A 26,278-nucleotide genomic window follows, 5' to 3' on the forward strand; every position below is an offset into this window, starting at 1 on the left:
TACGTTCTCTATCATAGAGATGCTGGTTTCCTACAGTATTCTACAGTATGCATATTGTGTACACACACACACACACACACTGAGAGGACGATAACTTTTTGTCGTACGAGATTATCAGAAATTTTGACCGATTTATCAGTGATTATGGTCTGGCAACTTCTATACGAAACATTCAAAAATTATAAAATTACGATTAGTTCTCAGGTGCTTTATCTCTCCACACGTACCAAATCCCTAAGTGTCATCACGTATTGACTTTATTTCGAGGCCTTCATAAGGTGTGCTTTTACTGCTTTTACTCTTAATAATCTCCGCGTGCTGTCCATAAAGTTTTTAAACCAAAATCGGTCTCAGGTTCCGGATCCCAAAATTTTAGATATCATTAAAAATTAGGGGTAAAAAAATTGATGGGCTTCATATGGGACGATTTATCTGTAAATAAACAAGTATACAAATGATCTGAGAGACGCATACTTTTTTCTAACCTGAATACCTCATGGATTCTTTCGTTGGAAAGATTCGAAGCTCATGTAGAATGCGAAGAACATTAATAAGAACTTGTATGTTCTTCTTAATGTTCCTCGGGATAGAAACTTTCCACTATAGGGTTTCTTTCCCTTCGCTAAATAGTTAAATCGCTATGTTTGCTTCTTCGACATGCCCTCAAACAGATCTACTGCGTGTTTTTGTAATTTACAGAGGCCACAAATGGAATAAATATCATCCTGTAAAATGTTTTTCATCCTGTAAAATAAAATACTATTAGCAATATTAAAATATTGCTACTTATAACTTTATTATTATAATATAATAAAGTTATATTATAAAATATAACTAAAATATTACCGTGATTAAGAAAAGTTGTGTAAAAAGTAAACATAACGGCCTTACGTACGTAGTATTTTGCATCTCAGAAAAGAGAAAGAAGGTGTTGGCCAGGGGATTGTTGTTAAAATTTTTGTTTTTAAAAAAATGAAATAAAAAGTTGAAAACCACTGGTCTAGAATGGGACTTTTTCTTTTATTTATTTATTTTTATTAGCAAAACCAGTTAAAATTCCTCTTTCATGAAACCATTAAGTATTTGAAGCCAGGGGGCACTCATGTCAAATACCTAAGTACGTTTCTTATGGATAGAACGAAATGTTCCAAACCTTACCTGATTTTTCAAGTCTATAATTAGGTATGTGCATGCGCGGGTGTGAAGAGAATTGATCTCAGGAACTGCTTAGAATTGTGTACCTAAAAAGAGTTAGGTGTTTAGTGAAAGTTTAAAACAAAATTGGTAATTAAGCTACATAAAAAATAGTTCGACGATATACTGGTGGTGGTAGTCGGCGGTAGATGGTATTGGTGTAGTTGCGGTCAATTGGTAGAAGTGGTGAAACAGAGTTGTAGAGCAGGTGCCCTCCCACGATGAATCTTTGGACTCCCTGGAAGTGTCGTATAATAATAATAATAATAATAATATAGAAACACATTATGAACTGTTATATACAGTACACACACACACACACACACACACACACACACACACACACACACACACACACACACACACACACACACACACACAAGAAAAGTTGTGTAAAAAGTAAACATAACGGCCTTACGTACGTAGTATTTTGCATCTCAGAAAAGAGAAAGAAGGTGTTGGCCAGGGGATTGTTGTTAAAATTTTTGTTTTTAAAAAAATGAAATAAAAAGTTGAAAACCACTGGTCTAGAATGGGACTTTTTTTTTTATTTATTTATTTTTATTAGCAAAACCAGTTAAAATTCCTCTTTCATGAAACCATTAAGTATTTATAATACTTAATGGTTATTTTAACTGGTTATTAGCAAAACCAGTTAAAATTCCTCTTTCATGAAACCATTAAGTATTTGAAGCCAGGGGGCACTCATGTCAAATACCTAAGTACGTTTCTTATGGATAGAACGAAATGTTCCAAACCTTACCTGATTTTTCAAGTCTATAATTAGGTATGTGCATGCGCGGGTGTGAAGAGAATTGATCTCAGGAACTGCTTAGAATTGTGTACCTAAAAAGAGTTAGGTGTTTAGTGAAAGTTTAAAACAAAATTGGTAATTAAGCTACATAAAAAATAGTTCGACGATATACTGGTGGTGGTAGTCGGCGGTAGATGGTATTGGTGTAGTTGCGGTCAATTGGTAGAAGTGGTGAAACAGAGTTGTAGAGCAGGTGCCCTCCCACGATGAATCTTTGGACTCCCTGGAAGTGTCGTATAATAATAATAATAATAATAATATAGAAACACATTATGAACTGTTATATACAGTACACACACACACACACACACACACACACACACACACACACACACACACACACACACACACACACACACACACACACACACACACACACACACACACACACACACACACACACACACACACACACAAGAAAAGTTGTGTAAAAAGTAAACATAACGGCCTTACGTACGTAGTATTTTGCATCTCAGAAAAGAGAAAGAAGGTGTTGGCCAGGGGATTGTTGTTAAAATTTTTGTTTTTAAAAAAATGAAATAAAAAGTTGAAAACCACTGGTCTAGAATGGGACTTTTTTTTTTATTTATTTATTTTTATTAGCAAAACCAGTTAAAATTCCTCTTTCATGAAACCATTAAGTATTTGAAGCCAGGGGGCACTCATGTCAAATACCTAAGTACGTTTCTTATGGATAGAACGAAATGTTCCAAACCTTACCTGATTTTTCAAGTCTATAATTAGGTATGTACATGCGCGGGTGTGAAGAGAATTGATCTCAGGAACTGCTTAGAATTGTCACACACACACACACACACACACACACACACACACACACACACACACACACACACACCAGGTTTATTTAGAAATTCTCAATTCTCCTTGTTTTGGGGAAGATTTATATTTTTACTGTTATTATTAAAGCATGATCTTCTATGTACCTACACCAACGTTCAGGTACCATTCCTAATGGGAAATGTCTAAAAAAAAATCATTGCAGTTTATTTTATTTTTATTTCGGTGATGATATGATGTCCTGTGTTGTTTGTTATCAGAAATGTATCGCTACTGTAGAAGTTTTAAATGATATCATCACTACTTTAGAAAGTTTAAATGTTATTGATTATTTAAGTAAACTTGATAAATCAGTTATAAATAAAAATAAGTAGAAATATATATTATCTTTTTTTAAAAAAAAAACTTCCAACGGAGCCTGAAATAAATCCGCCTGATTTTCAACTACAGTTAACCATTAGTCCACTTACAGTACTAATACGTTATCGATTTGTAACCTTTCTTTAGGTCAGGTTGATACATTAAAAAAATTATAAAACTTAAAAAATATCAGCTTTCCTACATAAAAAAATGCCTGTTTAATTTACGTATAAATAAGATTATAAATTTCCTTCATCTTCCGACTCCACGATCTACAAGAGCTATTAGTTGCTCTTTCACAGATACGAAACCATATTCTGATTTCCTGCTAATTTCATTTATTTTATTCTGTATTAAAAAAGTCAGAGAAGGCATAAGCAAGCTTATGTTCGTTCCTCCCTACCAGCTAATAATGAAATTTCTTTGAAAAAGCCCCCATTTACGCACTTTAATTTCTTTAGCCTTAACCTATTTTTGCAGTCGTTTTAGCGATTCTTTTTAGAATGGCTTTTATTAACACAGATTAAAAAAAAGTTTGTTTTATTTCCCCCAATGATTCGGTCTTGCTAATTCCTTATTGATTTCAGCCTTGACTTCTTTCTCATATAATATTTTCCATTTTCAGTGTGCACGTTGACAGATGCGTTCCAACAGTGAATCCCCTCAGAGTATATACAACCAGTTTTTGAGTTCATACACTTTTATGGTTTTCTTTAATCGTACGGGTGACTCAATGCAAACAGCATATAGACATTTGAAATGGCAATAACGAATATTTATAAATTACTAGAATATCAAGAGACCGTATCTGAATCTTTCAGCGATATAACTTTGAGCCGCTGCTGGGTTGAAAACCTTTCAGATTATTTATTTCATTTCTATCATTCCTTATAACAAAAGATAAATAACGCAGTGAATTTTTGTATTTCAGTTGCCCTCCGATGTACGTGGGAGAATACTGCCAACACCCAAACCCATGCAACCCTGGACCGGGGTCTCGTTGTCAAAATGGTGGGACGTGCAAGGTGGAGATGAGTGTTACCACCGGTCCATCCTTTTCGTGTTCCTGTCCTATTGGATACTCGGCTTCTCTGTGCGAAATTGCAGTTCCTAACAGTTGTGATAGCGATCCCTGTCAGAATGGAGGCACGTGCACCCTTATAACACTAGACAATTACACCTGCACGTGTGCTGCAGGTTATAGAGGTAAGCATATCACAGTGAATTTTTCAGTACAGTATTGCATGTTTCCTAAGTAAATTGAATAGAAGAGCTAATAACATTTATGCATGTTCTGGGAATACGCCGTCTACACCATTGTATACAACAGAGATCTCCCATATCGTTACTAAAACTGAGCTAAGGTTGTAAATGATTTCCATCGCCCTGTGTGAAGTCACCGTTATGGATAATTGGAGGCTTTGGCTTGTAAATTACCATTATGTTAATCTATAAAGTAGGTATTCTTCTTCTTCAATTTGTAGGCCAGGACGAACCTTTTTGAGATTGTGTGCCAAAATTTTTGTAACTTATTATGTTTTTTTTTCGTTCCATTTTTGGGAAATCTAAGCGGACTTGAAGCAGATTCTATGTGAGTTGATGAAAACAGATTCTTTCTGCCTACTAAGCGCTTCCGTATCATACTGTAGAAGATGAATTGAATCTCGTCTACGACTCGAAGTTCATTTAGAATGGTTTTTGCAGCTAAAGGTGAAATAGCCGATTTCATACGAGGATGGCGTTTTACAGAAGAGAAATAAAATCCTACCGCACCTGTATTCTGTAAATCACTGTAATACGCGAAGAACCTTTCTAAGGGCTTTACTCGCCAACTGAAGACGAGTTAGTGTTGTACGAAGTAGGAAACCTGACAGAAGAACTCACGCAACTAACAGAAATAATATGCTGGACTCGTGGTCTTTGCCCATAACTCTGTTATGGAAATGATTAGAATTATGGGAAAAACAACTATGACTAAAGCCCGATATATTATGTCGGTTAATTTGTGTGTGTGTGTGTGTTCTCCAGCCGGTTTTCCTCTTTAGGTAATGAAAAATCCAAATTTCTGGGAGAAATCTCTCCCACCTCCGTATGAGAACCGACTAATGTCTTGAAAATCTCTTATAAAGGTTCCCTTATAAAGGATATGATTTAGATCCAGGTGTTTCCAATCAAAAGTCATTGTCGATACCGACTGAGCCACCGAAACTCAATAGGTCAAACAACATATGCTTTCAGGCATACAAACTATGGAGATGGATTAACTTTGTTATCTATCTAAGGAAAATCAGTTTTTCTTTTCCTTAACTAGCACAAGATAAAGAAGTTGAGATGGAAGAATTAGATTTCTCTCCATACTGAAATGCATGTAGTATGGAGCTGAAAACAGACGTTATACTACTGACGTTATACTCAGTAGTTTATCAACTACTGACGTTATACTGTATAATTATGTTAGCTTTCTTCCATACATGACTTTCATTTAGGCTTAGATAAAAGGTACACTTTTTTTAAAGGATCTCTCAAATGGATCCAAGTGATCAGCATTCTAAGCAGAATCAACTGCCCTGAAGATTTGAGCAATATCCGAAGATCTTGCTGAACATTAGAACTTACCGAATGATGGTCTAGAGTCCAAGGGCTTTTACGTTGATCTGAAGACTTTACCATTAGAATGCGGCTCCTCCGATGCATTGGTTATTATTCAGTGTGGGTGCGTTCTTGAATGACTAAGACAGCAACAAATTAGACCTTGATTCTAGCGATAAGTAGACAGCTAGTGAGCAAGAACACTAATTGTTAAATATGTATTCTATTCAAGATTCTCCGTGAAAGTTACGAGCGCAAGGACATGAAAGATCGAGGTTATTACTTCTGAGTTTTTTTTTTTTAAGAAAATGTTAAATTGGTTCAAGGTTTTCAGAACTATGCGACGTCAACTTCCTTAATGAGAAGTAAATTCAACGAGAATGATCTGACCGTAACAACTTCATAAAAAACAGCGGCACTTTTTTTATTTCTTGGTTTTAAAACTTTCCATAACATTAGTCGCGATACAATAAAAGGTTCATCACATAATTACAATAATAATTACAACCGACCTTGTTCGTAATATTCTAGGATATTTTTATGTTATATTTCTTATCCAATTATGCCCAGAGAGAGAACTAATGAAGCCTTTGACTTTGCGTTAGTTTTTAAAACAATCTAGCAGGGTTATTAAATAAAAGAAAGAAAAAGGCAATTAAAATCCTTGGGTACACTCTTCACTTGCGAACAAAAGTTGAAGCTGAAGAGAATAGTTCCTTAATGTTGCATTTAGATTCAAATCCAGAGCTAGCGGAACACGGAAGTTCTCACAGCAGATATTTTTTACTATCAGAGCAGTCCTTTTAGTATCAATCAAAATGACGTACATTTCATTCCAGTAATAAACTAGCATTTAAAAAAAGAACGATCAACTATTGATTTGATATTTTCTGTAAGAAGGGAAATGATGGAGGAGTCTGGGAATCTGAAAAAAAAAAGCGTATTTGTGGCTTTTATGGATTTGGAAAAAGTCTTTGGTTGTTCAGTGAGAAACATTGTGTATGTGTGTGTGTGTGTGTGTGTGTGTGTGTGTGTGTGTGTGTGTGTGTCTTATGTGATGCATCGGTGTTTTTTTTTTGTTTTTTTTTAACTCCAGCAGTCATCTGCCATCATCCCGATGTTCCAACTTCCTTCTTTTCTATCTCTTTTATACACTGCTATTATTGCAGGAAAATATATGAAAGACAGCTGTCCTACAACAACAACAACAAAAAAAAAAACAGTTTACGCGGGCTTGTATTATATTTCTTACGAAAAAATCAGTTTGATTCAGCAGGTATACCACCAAAGACAGAATGCAGTGGTTTAACGGACGTATGTCGTTCCTCTACTATGTGTTAATGTTCATTCTTTCGTCGCGCACACAGCTGGATTGTGTTCTTCATAACACTGAGGTGTGTGATGTAGAGATTGCGCTGTTGGTGTTAACAAAATATCGTCACGAATGTGTTGTTTCGACTATCTAATGTGTATGATGAGACAGTCTTAAAGAGTCCACATATTCCAAAACTTCAACAGGAAAAAAAAAAAACTCGTTGAAGCTGGGTTCTCACATTTATTTATTTATTTATCGTATGGCTTGTACATATGGTTAAAAGACAATAAGATATAATACACATGAGTATAGATAAGATACACATATATGATTTTATTCAGGCAAATACAAATATGAAATTTATGACAAGCATCAGACAGAAGATTAGTCGTATTTTAACATTTAGGTTTTTGATCCAGTTGATCGCCTCTGGGGATAGGTCAAAGATGGCCTTAAAGTCACCTGGATATGCTGTCAGCTCGCATTCCTGTACTATATGGTAAATGGTTCGGGTCTCGGCTCCACAGGGACAGTGGAGATTTGGTATCTTACCCCACTTTGAAAGTAAGTCTCCACATACACCGTGGCCTGTACGAATCTTGTTAGCCGTCGTCCATATATTCCTGGGCAGGTCAAATCCAGATGGTTTTTGGAAGATGTTTATGTGATTGCGAACTTCAGGTGATATGCTTGGGACCACAGCACATCCCACCTACTCACCATACTGTCATTCTGGCTAATAAGATTACGGGTGGTTTTTATGGCAGGTCTTCTGGATTTTAGTCTATTGGATAAAGCATCTGGAATAAATTCATGTATTGGGAGATTTTGGATATTTAAAATTCTTTTATATTCATGAAGCAAGGCTTCCTCTCGTCGCAGTTCCGGAGGAGCAATATGACTCAAAGTGGGGAGCCATTGCAAGGGTGTACTCCTAATGCAACCCGTTATTAAACTCAGAGTGGAGTTAAGTTGAGCATCTAGTTCATTGATATGGTAACTATTGAGCCAGACAGGAGCACCATACTCTGCTCCACTGTAAACTAGACCCATTGCAGTGCACCGCAGAGTTGTGGCACTTGAGCCCCATATAGTACCACAAAGCTTCTGAACTATGTTATTTCTGGTGCGAACTTTAGCAGCGATATTAATCATATGCTGTTTATATGTCAGAGTTATTCCCAGATATTTAGGTGTCGGATTAAACGAAATTAATGTTCCATCATCATATATCTCTGGTTTTTGATTTACAAGACTATTATTCAGGTGAAAGCAAGACATTCGGTTTTACCAGAATTTGGTGTTAATTTCGATCATTTCTTTGCTCGCACCCCCCCCCCCCCAAAAAAAAAAACTCAGGATTTTCATCCCGCAAAACAGACAAACCGATCGGAGAACATACACACTTGAACATAGAGAACATTCTGGTCCCCATAGCCTTAGTTACTTCGGTTATAATTCCAACCCTACCCACACTCGATATAAACAGCGTTCTGTTACACCTCTTAAATAATTTATGCTGTTAAGGTGAATCTTGGTAAGGAATCAATTCAGGAAATGTCCGCGTGGTTAGCCTAGTGGCTACTACAGCCACTAGGCTAACCTAGTAGCCTAGTGGGAAAGGAGTGTCCCAGGTTCGATTCCCGTCGAAGATGTGAGGAATTTGAGGATCTTCCTCAGCCATAGCCAAGTTAGCCGGTCTTGGGCGTGGGCAGTACGGTTTTTCCGCCAGTTTATCTGGCGTTTTTCATCCCGCAAGCAGACAAACCGTCCTCGTGAACACACACGGATCTACAGCCATAAATTATTAACCCACCCATGAGGGGGCTCAGCTCGCCCCAATAGGGATGGGGGAGAAAAAGGGAGGAAACTCCATACAAATAAATAAATAAATTCAAGAAATAACATTTATTTTACTTATCTCTCTCTCAGAATCCCAGGTAAAATGTACTTCTTAAACGATTCTTATTACATTTGTTATTTGCGTTTCCAAAATTTAAATTCATTTTTGGCTGCATGAATGCCAACGATTTGCTGTGAAATCTGCAATTTAATTTTTAGCGAAAGTTTTGTTCCCTGGTCGATTTATGATTTTTCTAAATAGCAGGTTAGCCTGTTAATTACACAGGAGAGCCTGTGTAGCTCAGTGGATGTGGCGTTTGTACACCATGGCGCTTGACCGCACGAAGGAAGACTTGGTTTCGAATCTAGTCTCCGACTAGAGGAAATTTCTCTAAGCCTTTTTTCGACCGGTTCCCGAGTTAGTCGATCTCTGGCACGGGCAAGCGGGTTTTTTCTCCCATAAACTTGGGTTTATGGGAGAAAAAACGTGAACTCAAGAAAATCGACCGTAGAACTCACATTATTTCAGACATTAAATATATTGTGTTAGGATTAGGGACCATGAGATGGCGGCATTTGTTGAGCCGTCTCTCTTCACAGTGTGCTGTTGAATTAGTGATAGCCTTGGGCAAGCTATCTCTGATTGGCTGTCAGTGGAGATTGAACTGCCCACTCAGTCTCCAAAAGTTAGATAGGGCTAAACGGCCTCGCCTACTCCCTGTACGGGAATAAAAGGCGTTAGCCGATTTTTTTTTTTTTTTTTTGAATAGCAGGTTATAAAAGATTTAAAGATTTTCTATGTAATATTTACAGCATTATTTATTTATAGTTATATGTAGTTATGTTTTATTTTATTTATTTATTTATTACTGCTTTTTGTGAAAAGGGCTTCAATATTAATTGGTGTAGTGTAATTTTAGGCTGTATGGGATTATTAGCTTCTCTCATAATGAAGTTTCCTTTCTGACAAAGTTATTCAAATACATTACCCCCCCCCCCCCCTTCTTTCATTCTTGTATACGTGATGCGAAATTACATGAGAAATGTTAGTTCTGAAGGCTAATGTTGGAATTAAGTGTATTCAACTCCAGTGACGGACGTCGCAGTATCTATTAGTTGGCGCTTTTAGAGGCAATGTGCAATCCCGTGGTTGGGATGTGCAGTTTCTTTGATTTATTTCAGAGAAATTTCTTGGTGGGAGTGCAGCTAAATGGAATAATAGAGTGATTTGACAATGACGAAATGGCACGTCATATCTGGCTGGGTGGTGACGAAAATAGCGCATGTGTGACTAATTGGCAAAGTTAGGTCATGGCAACAAGAATCAATGAGAACAGCATGGAACTCGATGAAGCTTACAATTGAGAAAGGGTTTATTCACCTCGGTTTTCTCCTTTAAAAGAGAAAAACGTGTGGGGTTAATGATCAAAAAGCGAGTTGTTTAGAACACCTAAGAAAGCAAAACAGTGTTATTTGTTAATAAATGCAGAAGTTTGTTATGTGGGAATTGCGTAATAATTATAGTTTGTAAAAGGTGCTTTTTATGTACTGTTTTTTGCATCCATATTAGTGATTTGGATTATATTGATTCAATTATAAACTGGGTGTTCATCAGCTTTTATTTTTGTCTTCTTATCCTATGCTCCAATACTTTGGTTTTAAGATAATGACGAAATGGCACTGTTATGTGCTATTTCGTCATTGGTTATTAGTTGATTATTAATTCCTGGGGAGGATATTTTCTAAGACGTGACTCCATTTCGAATGAATAATAAGGAATGGAATTAGCGGCCAGAGGATTAGACTAAATTTCTGGGCTGAGTTTTAGTCTATATCGCATTCTTCATGTGATGGTAATTAATTTATTGTACTTTCCTAGACAAGATGAAAAGTCGAATAAGCAGAGTATAGAAATAGTATCATGTGTTAATTGAACGAGTGGTAAAATTGGTTGAAGTGCGTCATTGGTAACATCAACTGTTTCGGAAGGAATTTCCACTGGTCAGCCTGTTTTCCATCCACTACAGGGTAAAGGCCTCTCTCATTGCGGGAGAGTTGGGTCTACTTCTCCCATGGCGACCCAGTCCACCTTGGGAGAGTGTATATATACTTGGATGAATAAATGTATGAAGGGTGGAAGACGATCACAAACATCCATGCCTAGACGGGATTCGAACCCGCAGTCTCTTGGCTGGAGAGCGGATACGCTAACCACTCGGCCAACCAGGCCGAGTGGATTGTCTTTTATTGAGGATTATAAAAGCAGTCTCGTTTTCGAATAATTTAAACAGAAATAGCAAAACTTTAAATTGGTCAAAATTAAGACGTAATTAATGTTTTCTAATTTTAGATCTCGGTTCTTGATGAGTAACCATTTCATTTAAAATCGTAGTTGTTTGATGTGACTATGTTTCAACGAACTCAGAGAGGGTGGTGTTGAACACCCATTACGGAAATAGCCTTTTATATAATCATTTTAGACCAACGCATTGTGATCTTGTTTCTCACAGCAGTATTTAATTGATTCGTTTCAGGACACCATTGTCAACTCATAGATCATTGCGCTTCTCAGCCTTGCCGTAACGGGGCAACTTGTCACTCTGTAAAAGATACCTTTCGATGTACATGTTCCAAAGGGTTTACGGGATCTTCTTGTACCAACGATATTGACGAATGTCGTCATAATCCTTGCGATCATGGAAACTGCGTCAACACCGTTGGATCCTATAGGTGAGATTTTTTTTTTTTTTATCACCATTGCTTTAATTTTTTTTTCCACGTCAAAATTTTCTAAACTCAGTTCCAAAGTAGTCAATACTTAAATTATTTTATCTTTTACTAAATGCACTTGTCTGTGTTTGTTCACTCTTGGAATGTTTTGCGGCTAATTTCTAGTATATTGTCTTAGGTGTCTCTGTGATTCTGGCTTCACGGGTCAAAACTGCGAGTCTCAGTACATTCCTTGTGATCCTAGTCCTTGCCAAAATGGAGGTTCTTGTCGTCCCACCGATCCTACCAGTTACAGGTGTTCCTGCCCTCCAGGTAAGTGTTACAAACGAATACCAAATCATCATGATGCAATTTAGAAATTGGGTTGCTACTTTATATTACTCATTGTGTGCAGTCTTGTGACGATACAAAATCGAATCTACAGAGAGGAGTCGTTGTATACTGTGTTAATTAAGCAGGGTGGCAGAGAAGGCCAGTTCGTAATGCTGCGAGGTTGTAAAGTAGAACGCAACCCTCCGCCTGGTATTGTGTTATGTTTTTGACTGTTGACTTCAAGGGTATCCGGGATGAATCATTACCGTAACTATCCGTTTTGTTTACGGCGATACGTATAACGAAATCCGCCCGTGATTATGCGCGTGTTTTAAGCCAACACCCATTCTGGGACTCTAAATACAGGGCTAGGTAATACTCCGAAATCTCCATCACGCAGCTAATCTGTACAGGCAGGATATCCTTTAGAATGCTGATGAGTACAGCATGTGGCGACTCAAAATGGGAAAGTGTGTGTGTGTGTGTGTTATGAGAAATCTTAAGAGCGCCCCCATAGGCCATGTAGCTGAAGCTATTTTCATAACCTTTTAATAGGAATTTATATCTTGAACCTTTACGAGTACAAAGCTCTTATTGTACAGATTATAATCTGTATATAATTATTGTAAAACAGTAACTGATTCTGAGCTCATTTTGTTTTGCTTTTATTCAGTCGTTTCATTTCCAAGTATTTGTAGTCAAAAACCATGGAAACAGAGATGTCACGTAGTTGTGATTTTTAATTTTTTTTTTTTCTTTTCAAAACAGAATGACGATTGCCATTATAAAAGGTGGACAAAAAGAATCTGGATAATCATGAAATGGTGTAGCTATGCTCTTCTGTGAACGAGTGTTTTTAAGAAATGCGAACTTGCTATGGGTGCTAAATCGCAATGGTTTCTTGTTACAGAAATTTACTCCCGCGAGAAAGATTTTCAACGATCTCTAGGTATCCTTAAGCTATAGATACGCGTTCACAGTGAGCCTTTGTTTCTGAGGTCATAGAACCGTTGGTGGGGGTGGAGCAGTGCATATTACAAGTGCCTGTTTTATGATATTGGCGAAGGTGGGAGATGGTATCTCGTCAAAGACCTCATTTTACGTCCAGGCTATAAGGTGCGTATAGTTATTATTGTGCCTGGAAAAGGAACGTCAACAGTTAGAACTTGCCGGACCTTGGACACACCTAAAAAAAAAGGGGTGGTGCAGAAAGGGGGGATTCTTGTCTGGCACCATGAAGGTGGAGGCCGTGGGATGAAAATTATTTCCCAGGTGATGGATGGTGAAACGTTACATAATGATGATGTATGCCTAGCTTCTCTGAGGCTCTGGCAATCTGTTAAGAATTGTATTCTCACGCCTTTCAGAAGGTTGGTTAGAATGTGCGGGATCGAAAAAAAAAAAAAACAGACCACAGTGTGAATTTTTAGCGAATATCGCATACTTGTGATATTGGTTTTATTTTCTTCAAGGAAACTGAAGTTCTGACTTACTCAATTCATTCACAGTTTCTGTGATAACTAAATTTCGTGACAAATTCTGATTGTGGCCATTGGGTCGTAAATAGCAGAGGTAAGTATTGTTGACAAATAAACCTGTGGACGGCCGAGTGCATAGCGTGTCCAGTGTGTAACCGTGGGTTCGAATCCCACTGCGGGCTTGCAGTAGTTAGGTGGGAGATGAATTTTGTCGTCCGGTGTGATACCACCACCACCACCACCCCGCTTGTTGGTCTGAAGTGGCTTGAAGACTGACGCCTACGGTGCCCCCCCCCCCCCCGAGTTCCTGACTGGTAGGCCGGTTCTCCTTGAATTTTGAAGACTGGAAAGGGGGTTCCGCCCCTCCCCCCCTTGTGCCTACAGCGCCTTGAATTTTGATAACTCGAATTTTGAAAACTCGAAAGGGGAATTCCTCCCCCCCCTGCCGCCTACGGCGCCCAACCCCCCCTGAGTTCCGGAATGGTAGGCCGGTTCTCTTTGAATTCTGATGACTCGAATTTTGAAGACTCGGCACTCAGGGTAGCCCTGAGTTTCAAAACATTTCAAATAACTTGACAAAAAACGTTGCAGCCTTATCATTTTATATTATAGAGTAGATAAAAAAGAACGAAAAACTTGGCCCATCCACGATTTTATAGGTTTACATTTCGTGGGTGGGAGTGGCAAAAAAAAAAAAAAATCTCATCAATGCTGTTGCCATGTCAACGGAGTATCGTACAAGCTGAAAAATAAAACGAAAAAATGATAAAATCCATGAAACTTGTTAGCTTCGTAATGAATCATTTTTAGGTAATGGATAGAAAGTCTGAACAGTTTTAAACTTTTGGCCAGTCCATTAATATTATCAAAAATAAAATAAAATTAATAATAATAATAATAATAATAATAATAATAATTGTGATTTCTATTTGTATAATATTTTAATATTCTAATTATTCTGTTAAACAAAATTCAAGTAATTACATTTAATATCTCGCTTTATTTTATTTATTCATTTTAGTTATAATTTTTATAAAACTTATGGCTTTCATTACTGCTAATGGATTTATTAGATCTATGTGCATGCGCTTTATTGCTAGCTCTCAAAGTTCATCCATTTCGAGGTTGTCCTGCAACCCCGAAATTTCTAATGGTTAAAAAAAATTAACAAAGGTAAAAAAAAAAATTGCCTTTGTTAATTTGAAACATTTAACACGAACTTTGATCATCTGCTCCTACGACATCTCAAGAGCAGTTGGTTTGAGATTTGTACGTGAATGATGATGAAAGAGAACTGAACTCACAATCGTATAAAAAAAAAAAAAGGAAGAAGAATACTCACTGTCATTAAAAGTATAGATGCAATTAAAAAAAAAAAATTAATGGCTTTAAATTTTTTCTTATGATTTTCGTATTTTAAATCAGACCACAATCAGACTTAGGTTAGAAGAAAATGATTTTTAAATGTTTCATAATGCTTCATTGAATAAAGTTGAAACTATGATACGATGCCAATTTTAGGATAAGACGATTGGTCCATTCCTAATATTTATGAAAGTTTTATAGTCTGGCTCAAGTAACAATTTTTTTTTTCCTCTTTTTTTTTTTTTTTTGTCGCACTTCGAGTTATAACATTACCTTAAAAAGAAATATTTTATCAGTCAAACGCCTATCTGGTTGGCTGAGAGGTTAACGTACTCCACTCCGTCCAACAGGCCTCGGATTCAAATCCTACGAGCATGGATATATACGATTGTCTTTAGATGAGAAATGAATTTTGTCGTTTGGTGTGAGACCGCCACCTGCTTATTGAAAGCCTGAAGTGGGTTGAAAATGATTAGTCCATGTTTGGTCTCTAGGAGTAGGGTTTTCCAGACTATGTAAAAATAAATAAAAATAATAAATAATAAATAATTTTTTTACAAATAAATAAAATAAATAATTTTTACACAAGTTTTAATGAATCGCGCTTTATAGCGTTAAAGGGATCTTGAACTGAAAGATGTCAACCTTTATATTCATCTTTAAACATTTATAAATTGATGCAACTTCTCTTAGAATTCTTCATTAATTCTAATACATTAATGAGGTTTAATGTAAAAACAAATCAATACTAATATCGAAAGCTTTAACCATACTAATTTAAGAATTGTAAACACGGTAACACAAGATTATTTTAATGTTTGCCAAATATTTCAGTCTGAAACTAACAGACTGCCCTCAGTGGCTTGATAGGAACAGTTTTTACAAAGTGGAATACAAACTTTGATCATTCAAAAGTAGAACGAGCCTCGTGATGTTACATTGCTAAGCATTAAAGAGTGATGAATAAATTATAGGTATTAATTCACAATTTCATAAAACAATCTTAATTTATAAATTCAATTAAAGATAACATTAGACTACTGTAAGAAATAAAGGTCTCAATTTAAAAAAATTTAGTGTGTTATCCGGATTAAACTTTCCCATATTTTTGACAAGGATATACAGTCATTTGGATTCAAGTTAGGGCGTTGAAGTAAGGCCTCAACTCTCTTTGAATAGGCGTTCGAATTTATAGCGCCATCTGTGTAGAAGGCCAATCTTAGACCAGAGAATGTTGTGACTTGTCTCTATCCCGTGCTGTGCCAATCCAGACTTATCGGATTTGTTATGAAAAATGTGTGATTGATGTTCTTGTATTCTTTTTTCTATAGAGCGTCCGGTTTGTCCAAAGTACGACAGATTGCAGTTACAAGGAACTTGATATACACCAGGCAGAGACATAGTTGAGCGTTTATCTTTAGAAGAGGAGGAAATAGGTGGATATTTTGTCAATAGGGATATAAGTGGCTATTAAATCATATTTCTTCAGAATTCTTGAAATTGGTTCTGAAATCCCGGAAATATATGGAATTGGAACTCGACCTATTGATTCTTTGTTGTTCTGGACTGGATTGTAGGAATCGAAGCATACTAATTTAAATTTTAATGCTGTTCAGAACAAATTGTTCTGAACAGCATTAAGCAATTTTAAAAAAAATATTTTTTTAAAAAAAATATTTTAAAATATTTTTAAAATTAAAATATTTTTTAATTTTAAAAAATATTTTAATTTTAAAATATTTTTTAATTAAAATTTAATTAAAATATTTTTTTTAATATTTTAAATTTAATTAAAATTTAAAATATTTAATTAAAATATTTTTTTTAAAAAAATCTATTTTTCCAATTTAAATGTTTTTCGATTTTTAAAAATTAAATTTAAAAAATATTTACTTGTTTTAAAAATTCGAATCTGTTAAGAATTCTACCAAGTGAATACTAATTAGAATTTGCCATTTGTGTTTTTCGTGTGTTTACTGAATTTCTCTTTCACTTTCTCCCTTTGGTCTCGTGTCTACCATGCTGGGACGCTTCAATTTCAGATTTCATGCGTGTGATTACGATACCATTCGTCATCAGATCTAGGTCATATTATATCCAGGAAATAGGCGAATTATCTCGTAACAATAGAGGGTAACCGACACTCCAGCAACTTGCATTGTCTCTGGCGAGAACACCAAGTTCATGACATTCTGCCCCTTCCCACCGATACCTTTCTACCTGCGCAACCTGCTTAATGCGCTGGCGGAAAGTCGGATCGCGAATCGTTTCATTTAGTCATGCCTTCTGACCCCGGCTTCTTTGGCCATAGAAATAAGGATTTCTAATTGTACGTACGATTCCTCTCGTTCTTCGTGACGGATTTTCATTTTCCGAAACATGGGATGAATCTCCGTATAAAGAACCATTGTGAGCCCGCAATTAGATATGGGGAATCAATTTTGGTTGTAATCCACGATCCATGCGACTAAAGTGTGCCAAAGAACTTTCGTTTCGTTCTTAGTAATAAAAGTCACAACATGCATTATCTTGTATTCATCTCAGCACAATATTTCTCATCTTGTTAGTCTCAGTAGGTACGAGCAGAGAAGAAGAAGAATGTGTAGCAGGATATTCATGCATTAAAAAAAGGGGGGGAGATGGCGTTTTCTGCAGAGGACGATATTCAGCCACTTGATGTTGGTAGTTCGTTCCTCAACGTTTAATCATTTACATCATTGACGCTGTCAGGGATTGCATAATGTTTATTACAGAATAAGAAACAGTAACATGATTAAGAGGACCAAGCATAAAAATGATTCAAGAGAATCATAAACAAGTGTGGAAAGGATCCGAGACATTCAAAATAAGGTGCATTTTGTATAGCGACGTCATTCATTAGCACAGTAACTGAACGTACAGCTACTTTTCGTTTCAGATTCAATTGTCATTTGCGACATATACTTTTGTTATACTTCGTGAATAAAAATGATCCGATTAAAGCCAAAATTTACTTAATTTGATAAATTTTAGTAAATATACTAAATAGGAAATTTAAGTAAAATCCTTCCCGTAGAATGGGGTTATTATATGCTTCACATAATATCCGTTTTGTCTGTTAGTCTGTAGTGAAATACAGACTAACGGAGAAAACAGGTAATAAGTGCCACTCATTATACGAAACGCACCTGAAAAGATTTTGTTCGTTTCTCATTGGTTACTCTTCTCACATGTTCGAAAAAATCCAAAATGGCCTTCAATAAAGTTCATTTTCTAGTCTGCATGTCGAATTTATATTGATATTTAAAAATAGATTAAAACCAGCTGCTATTATTAATTACCAGGGCAGTACGAAAGATTTTTTTTTTTTATTACTGAGAAAATATAATTTATTTAACAGTGGCTTTCTTTCTGTTATTTTTCAACCAAATCTCCATTATTCTTAATACACTTTTGCTATCGCGGAGTGAGATGCTGCATGGCTGAGCTCATCTACTCTGACGTCGTACTAAAGGATTGTCTCTGACCTCGGTTTCGCTCTTAAGTGGCTGACCGAGCATCTAACTGTGTGCTCATGGGAATGATATCGTCTCATACACCTTTTTCACAGGGATCAGTTTCTATCTATCAATTCACTGCATCTATAACAGACCAGCAGGTCCCAAATAAGAAAACCGCCTTCTTGAACACACACATACTGTACGCTGCCGTCAGCGTGAGTAGCGGAGGAAGGGTAGGTTGGCCGCATTAAATGTCTATAAATCCCAAATCAGGAAACTCATCCCATCCAAGGATGGGAGAGAAGAAGAAGAAGAAGAATAGCGATCGATTTCGTTTCGTAAATCTGCTCACTCCGTGCAGCGCCGGCTCTAGGAATTTTGTCGCCCTGTGCATTAGTATATTTTGTGGCCCCTTCTCCCCTATTTTGCAACCCTCATTGTTACTAATATCGACATTACTGGGATCGCAATTAGAAGTACTTTCCATGAGCTCAGAAGTTTTGGTTTCGGTCCTTTCGCTTATTTTCTCTTGTACTAAATTAGCTGTTTCAGTTTTCAGATATTTTTGCAGTCTTTGAATATCGCGTTCTTTTTCAGATTTTCGTTAGCGATATTCTGCCCCTGATAGTTTTTTTTTCCTTTTATCAGCCATATTGGAAATGTTAAAATTATTTTAAAAGTCAAATCCTAATAACTGTATCAAAAAAAAGTATTATTAACAATCACTACACAACTGTATTTATGTATTTTGATTCCATTTCGTTAATTGGTTTACTCTTGACCAATTATCTCATAACGATCGTTTGGCCTCATTAAATGAGATTTAACCTCAGGTCAAGGTCAACTCACTGCCAACAATGGAATAGGAAATACATGCAAGATAGAAGGCGTTTTGCTATAGTCACGTCGAATGATATTAACACTGCCAGTGCGATATTAAACGCAACAGAATACTGCATTATTTTAAATGATTATGATTTTTAAAAATATACAGTACAATGAAGTTTTATTATGTAAAAATTTAACTAACGACATCCCGAAGTCTGGCTTCAACAGACAAGGATTAAATGACATTTTTATGATTTATTTTCGTATAGTTTGGGGAAATTTTGGCGCCCCCTAAAACTTGACGCCCCGTGCAAATGCACTTGTTGCACCGTCGGTAGAGCCGGCCCTGACTCCGTGCAGTAATTGTGATAATGTATGACGGCGGTCATCAAAAGAAACTTACACTGAATGAATATCACAAAACTTTGGTAAAAGTATACCGAACTTGTGAAAACGAGACCAAATTCGAACCCCATCTTTAACAGGAACACCGGGTAAAAGTGACTCGGTGTTAAATGAAGATGGCAAGCCTTTTCATCTCCACCTCCATCCCTTAAAGACAAACAAACCGATTTGATCACGCACTTTATAGTTTAGCTGAAAACAACAAATTAAAATTATAAAAACATCTAGGAAGTATGGGGATGAACATAGTAACCCCCAGTTATTTGCGCATTTTGTGTAATACTGCATAATGCCACATCACAAAACTTCACATTTGCAGATGAAGGAAAATAGGATAAGAAGCGAGTACTATGAAAAGGATTCATTGCACGCTCTAAGAGTCCGCTGAAGATATACGGAAGAGGTGGATGCTGAAAAACATCAGTCCATGGCTTATTTTTTCTATTGTTATAGTGAATCATTTTGTGATTGTGTTATATCACTGGAATTTGTAAAAAAAAAAAAAGTAATTTGTGATTTAACGATTCTACTAAGAACATCGTTAACTTACTTTTTTTCTTCTCAACTTGCGCACGCCACTAACGTCCTAGAGGTTCTATACTAATCTTTAGCGTGTGGAATCGATACACAAAAAATATTCATTCTTTATGGCTTCATTCAATCATATAATTCAATTTACTGCTTTCTAAAATTTGGTGACTCTCGTCAAGTCAAGTCAAGGTGAAGAATAATTGCTCACTTTTTAAAGCGAATTTTTTTAAAAAAAATCTTAGAATGAGATAATAGATATGTGTAATGCAAGATTATAAATCATTTCTGGAATTTGGTCCCATAATGGAAAGAATGTGATGGCCTTGGGTGATGCAGAAAATTAGCCAAACTTTCACGTCATTCTAAAATGTTGTCGTTGATGAACGAGCAGTCTCCGGACAGTATTGCCCAAGGTGGCGAGAATTGAATGGAACACTTTCTCCGCGGACTCATTGAAATCAGAGTTCAAAAGGATCTGCAGGGAAAGTGGGGTTGCGGAGGATGGACGAAGATTCCCTGCCTCCATCATTTGTGGTTTCCACCGCCAATTATAGCAGTCAGCCAGTTTAAACAGAGGAGACGGGAAACGCTAATAAGCACAGGGACCATTAGTTGTCGTGTATGTCTCTGTCATCGACTTGCCATGGTCTTAGTACGGCCTCACAATAGAAGACAAACTCGGTTAGTGTGCAGCTTCCTGTACTTGGGACAATAATTTATTGTTACTTTTTTTTTTTTTTTCCCTCTTTACCTTCGGCGGCATCGACCCCCTCGAGGGCAACTCATAACCTGACACAATAAGTCGCGTCTTACCTGCCATTTGTTACGGTCGAAGGACCGCTCGTCTCGTAGTTCTCAGGACTGCGTGAGAGCGTTACCAGACTCCAATAGACCTCAATACGTCGCCCTTTATCGACTCGTTTAGATTGACTTAGTGGAGGGCGACCTCTGGTGTGCATTCTTTGAACATTAGCTTGCCAAAGGCTCTTTTGGAGATAGAGAGAGAGAGAGAGAGAGAGAGAGTAAATTTGCTTGGTGAAACTTTATTCTGTTGCCAAATGAATTTAGAAACAGAACTGTAGATATGCTACGGAATTCAAAAATTATAAAATTTCTGATTTATAATAATTTCAAATAGTATTCAATTACTAATTCTGAAAACGCAACATACTTGCCACATTGTTTCATTTCGTTCTTAATCTTCCATCTCTCTCTCTCTCTTTCCTTTTAATTGAGGAGAGAGATAGATTAATAATATTTTGATCTTTCATTGTCATCTCTATACCCTTTCTCAGTGTGCAGTAGCTTCTTCCAATCTGTTTTTATTTTTCTCCTGACGCTTTGATGAATTCCAGTGATAGATCTGGAATTAGGGTTTACTGAATAATTGTTCCCTTGCTTTCTCATTCTCTCTTTTATTTTCTGTTGCACATTACGATTTAGTTACTCAACACACGAAGTGATTTTCATTTATTTTTATTATTTTTTTCCTTAAAGGCTTTACAGGTACCAACTGTGAGATAAACATTGATGACTGCCCTGGAAATCTCTGCCAGAACGGAGCAACTTGTATCGATGGAGTCAACAGCTACACTTGTCATTGCCCTCCGACCTATACGGGTAAGTAAGCTTCATTGCGTAGTTAGGGATACTACGCTAATGAGTGACATAATCAATGATTGGTTTATAAGATAGAAACGAACATTTTCATCACGGGCAAATGTTCATGTAATTGATAAGTTCCAATATATTGACCATAACGTGATGATGATTCTTCTGTCACTTTCAGGACCCTATTGTAATAATGATGTGGATGAATGTGCCTTAAGACCAAGTGTGTGTAGGAACGGAGCGACATGTATTAATACTGTTGGAGGCTACTCGTGCATTTGTGTCAATGGATGGACAGGTCCAGACTGCAGTGAAAATATCGATGATTGTGCTGTCGCAGCTTGTTTCAATGGGGCAACTTGTCATGACCGTGTTGGATCCTTTTACTGTCAGTGTGCTACAGGAAAAACAGGTAATACATAGGTGGAATGTTCTTTGTCAATATTAAACGCTTATTATATATATATTTAGTAATTTTTTTTCCAAGTTTGACACCGATTAATTTTTAAATAATTTCATTTCAGGGCTGCTTTGTCACCTGGACGATGCCTGTACCAGCAATCCCTGTCATGCTGGTGCCATCTGTGATACGAATCCTATCGACGGGACTTACATTTGCTCATGTCCCAATGGATTCAAAGGAGTTGACTGCATGGAGGACATCGACGAATGCGATGAAGGTCAGTGTTTAGTTTTTCATATTCAGGCAACAAAAAAAATATATAAATAAAAAAATATAATATGGGCAGCTTTGCACATATTTTCTTGTTTGGAAACACGATAATGACTAAATGACATTTGATCCGAATTATTTAATAAATAATTTGATTTGTTTCATGTAATTATGCAGGTTCTCCGTGCGAACACGGCGGCGTCTGTGTGAATACTCCGGGTTCTTTCCGTTGTAATTGTACAAAAGGCTTTACAGGTCCTCGATGCGAAATCAACATCAACGAGTGCGATTCGAACCCGTGTCAGAACGAAGGTACATGTTTAGATGAGCGTGGCGGCTTTCGTTGTGTTTGCATGCCTGGTGAGTAAGATCTGTTTCTAGTTTGCCATATTTGAAAAATAACTATTTGAATGAATAAGAAATCTTACAGCTTTACTGCGCATGCTATTCTTTGTCGGTCGGGGGAAAAAAACGAAGTGGGGAAGAGGCTTTTCTGCTTTGTCTTCTTTCTTTGATAGTAGACAAAGCAGGAAAAAAACAGGCAAATTTCTGTTGTTATTTGGAATGAAGGCTAGTGCATTCTGTCTAATAAAATATCATTTTTTGCGTTGTATTGTTTTATCCTTTTCAAATTCCTTGGAACTGAAATTTCATCGCTGTCCTCTACTTTATATTGTGGCGTAAATGGGAATCAAATGCAAAATGTTTTGAAAGTAGTGGCAAACAGATTGCTGCAACCTACGAGATGGCTCGCCTATCTTGTTCTGAACAACTACTTATATTTGTTGAGAGAATCACGTCACATTCCTTTAGAAATTCAGAGAACACGCAACAATTCTTAGGAAATACGGTGGTATGTTTACCCTAAGTCGTTGTTACATATCCCATCCATATGGAAGGATATGCAAGATCTGGAAACAATGGAAGAAATCTAGACATAATGTGCTAACCACCTCGCTCCTTTAGAAGATGCAAATCTCTTAGGCCTGATAGTAAGATAGTAAGAGTAATGCATAAGATAGTAAGAGTTGCTTCCTTGTTGCGATACGTGTATACTGTGACAGATGTGAGTTTACTAATCTGTCTGTAATGTCGCTTGGCGATGATGGTTAGAATTCCTTCAACGACACGAGAAATATTTTCCTGGCTTTCGACTGAAGGTGAATTAGATACTCTCATGGAGATTTCCCCTACCTTACTGCAAAACAAAAAATCAGACACCAGCATGCAGTTGACAAACACAATTCGTGATGGCTCTGACAGCGTTAATTCAAAGGGACTTGGTATTTCTGACACTCAGTTTATTTTTGTTTCCTCTGGCTTATTGTATAGCTGCAAAATTCATCGCTGTATGGATGTTGTATCAAGGTTGTTTTAGTGTGAAGAAAGATTTTTTATGCACTTCATGTTTTAGCATTTTTAAACTTTAGGCGAAAGTTTTAGACATGGACAACCAGGATTGTACATGCTTGATTATACTATTAGTATATTGATTAGTATATTAGAAGGTAGACTGTAAGTATATATATATAATAAAAGAATTATGTAAAAAATCACTAAAAATATTAAAAAAAATTATAATAATAAAAATTGAAAAAAAGATGGCGCACTGCCATTTTGGGCTTTGATCGTCCTTGAGTCTCTGAATAAGGCATTCCCAAACGGGGGCAGACTGACCTTAGAGGTGTCATGCATTGGCTACCTAGATCTCCCGACATCACACCCTGCGATTTATTTCTTTCGGGATTCGGAAAGAATCCCGAAAGAAATAAATAGGGTGACAGACATCGATGATCTGAAGCGAATCACAGCTGCTATTGAAAGCATCGATTTGAATGTATTACGTTACCAGTTTATTTTTTAATGGGTGTAGGAAAGAATTCGAACTCGACAGTGAAAGAATATATTTCACAAAGCAGAATTCAAACTTGTGGAGGTTTTTACGTGAGTGAGAGGGGGGGGGGCAAAATAGACACAGATGAGTTATGGGTTTTACAACCTGTCGTATATGGGGGTTGATATTAAAAAAAGTAATATCAGAAAACACTGTTGTCACTAGTGTGGGATGCTAATTTTCGACTTCGTCTGAAGGTTGTAAAATAGGAGGAAATCATTATCCTTACTGTGCGTCTGGTTATGAGTTCCCCAAATCCTCATGGCTTCCTTATGAGGATATATATTTACAATGGACATGAGAAATGTAAATAAAATGCATCTTGGCTTAAGATTTAATCGATTAATGTGAGTCATTATTATTACTACTACTCATTTTTAATAATTAACATATAAACTATCAGTTAATTATAGAGTGAATATTTTTTTATTGTTATTTTCCTTTCTTCGTGTGTGATACGTAAAGAGATCTATGGCTATTTAGCCACTTGGTATTCTTATTTCTGCGATCATTCGTGCACTCCTTGCTTCTCATCCCTTGTGTCTCATCTGCAGCATCAGAATTCTTTCATTTTTTATCAGCTTTCACTTTATTTATCTCCAAACGAAACTCATTGGACATAATGTGTTGCCTTATATTTCCCTCTTACAGTGTGTTGTATCCATTCGGCTACTCGTCGAACAGGTTTAAGGATGGTAAAAGGTACAACGAAATGGACGATGATAACGGTAAGAGCGTACGAAATAATTTATCCGCTACGAGCTCGCCGTCTCGGGCGATATAATAAACCATGGCGAACAAGTTTAGTGAACCCGGAGATGTGGGATGCAATCGCATTGTCGTAATGCCGTCTATCTCTTTATCGCCGTTGACCCAGGGCTTGACTTCGGTTTGTTCTTACTGGTCATTGGTTTGTATGCCGTTAGGGTGCTCTGCCTGTAATTTGTTTTATTAGCATGCGTCAAGTTGCTGCGCCATAAAAACAAGTTGGGCTAGGATTCGCCTCTCATTTGATGGAGTAGGTTTAGTTTCGATGACATTTTTTAATGGTCCGCTTACTGGAATTCAAAGAGCTCTTTTACAAGAGGATTTCCGTCCAGCATAGTTCTTGACGGTTCCTTTGTGATTCAAACAGGCATATATGCGTAGAAAGCAACTAGCATTTCGCATGTGATTTTTGTGCTAATAACTCACTTGTGCTAATAACTTACTTTTTAGTGCTTCCTGGCAGGACATAATTCACTGTTGGACATTGATTTAGTGCTACTCACTGGTGCGTTCGCTTAAATAATGCAGAAACAGTTCATCACAAAAGAAGTCAAGTTCAAAGCTCGAGGTGTTTCGGCTCACAATAAAAATGAAAAATAAAATAAAGAAGATTTAAATAAAATGAAGAAATTTTAGTTTATAGAAAGAATTTTATATTATTTAATTATTATTTTTCTATAATTGTCGTTAATTTATTTTTTTGTTTGCGCATGTTGTGTATTACAGACATAATGAGAAAAACATAGTTTCCACAATGTCTTAATTATTATCTTAATTAAAGTATCACGTAGCAGAAAATGATCAGTAATTATAAATGAATACATTCTTCATCATTTGTATCTTTAGCTTAATTTAATGAGTTTCGGTTTTAAACATACACATTCCGAAGTCTCGTAGGTGGGGTTTGACGTAATAAATGTAAGTGTATATATTTATTTTTCCAGTTTAATGATTTTTCAGTCAGTGAAAAATAAATAAATAACGTCGAAAAATCCGAAATCGAAATATTACCAGAATATCTTCCAATATCGTATAGCAAATACTGTTGACTGCTGTAGGATATTGGAGCTAGCTTATTCTGGTAAGGACAGCTCCCTGTATTGTTGGCTTGGAAAGACGGCCCGATTCTACTTTTCCTAGAAACTACCAAAAAAAAAAAAAAGTACTTCCAAGCCTCCCCCATTTCTTAATGATGATATTCCAATAAGTCAATAGGATTTCTATAAAGTGATGAGGCGCGCTGTTTTCAGTGAATATCCGCACATCAAAGGCGAATGTTGCTTAATAGTATG

At 36.5% G+C, this 26,278-nt stretch overlaps 1 protein-coding gene across 1 annotated transcript in view; it reads left to right on the forward strand.

Moving 5' to 3' along the window:
- LOC150103769 (uncharacterized) overlaps positions 1 to 26,278 on the forward strand; it is a 230,117-nt gene that overhangs the window by 89,746 nt on the left and 114,093 nt on the right. Inside the window, 7 exon segments of the mRNA XM_090397146.1 lie at positions 4,098 to 4,372; positions 11,447 to 11,642; positions 11,821 to 11,954; positions 21,538 to 21,660; positions 21,830 to 22,063; positions 22,176 to 22,331; positions 22,502 to 22,684. Of these exon segments, the coding sequence (XP_090253272.1) occupies positions 4,098 to 4,372; positions 11,447 to 11,642; positions 11,821 to 11,954; positions 21,538 to 21,660; positions 21,830 to 22,063; positions 22,176 to 22,331; positions 22,502 to 22,684 (1,301 nt within the window).

Source organism: Typopeltis vanoorti, chromosome 8 (genome assembly GCF_054136105.1).
Source record: "Typopeltis vanoorti isolate ZY-2024b chromosome 8, IOZ_Tvanoo_1.0, whole genome shotgun sequence".
NCBI lineage: Eukaryota > Metazoa > Arthropoda > Arachnida > Uropygi > Thelyphonidae > Typopeltis > Typopeltis vanoorti.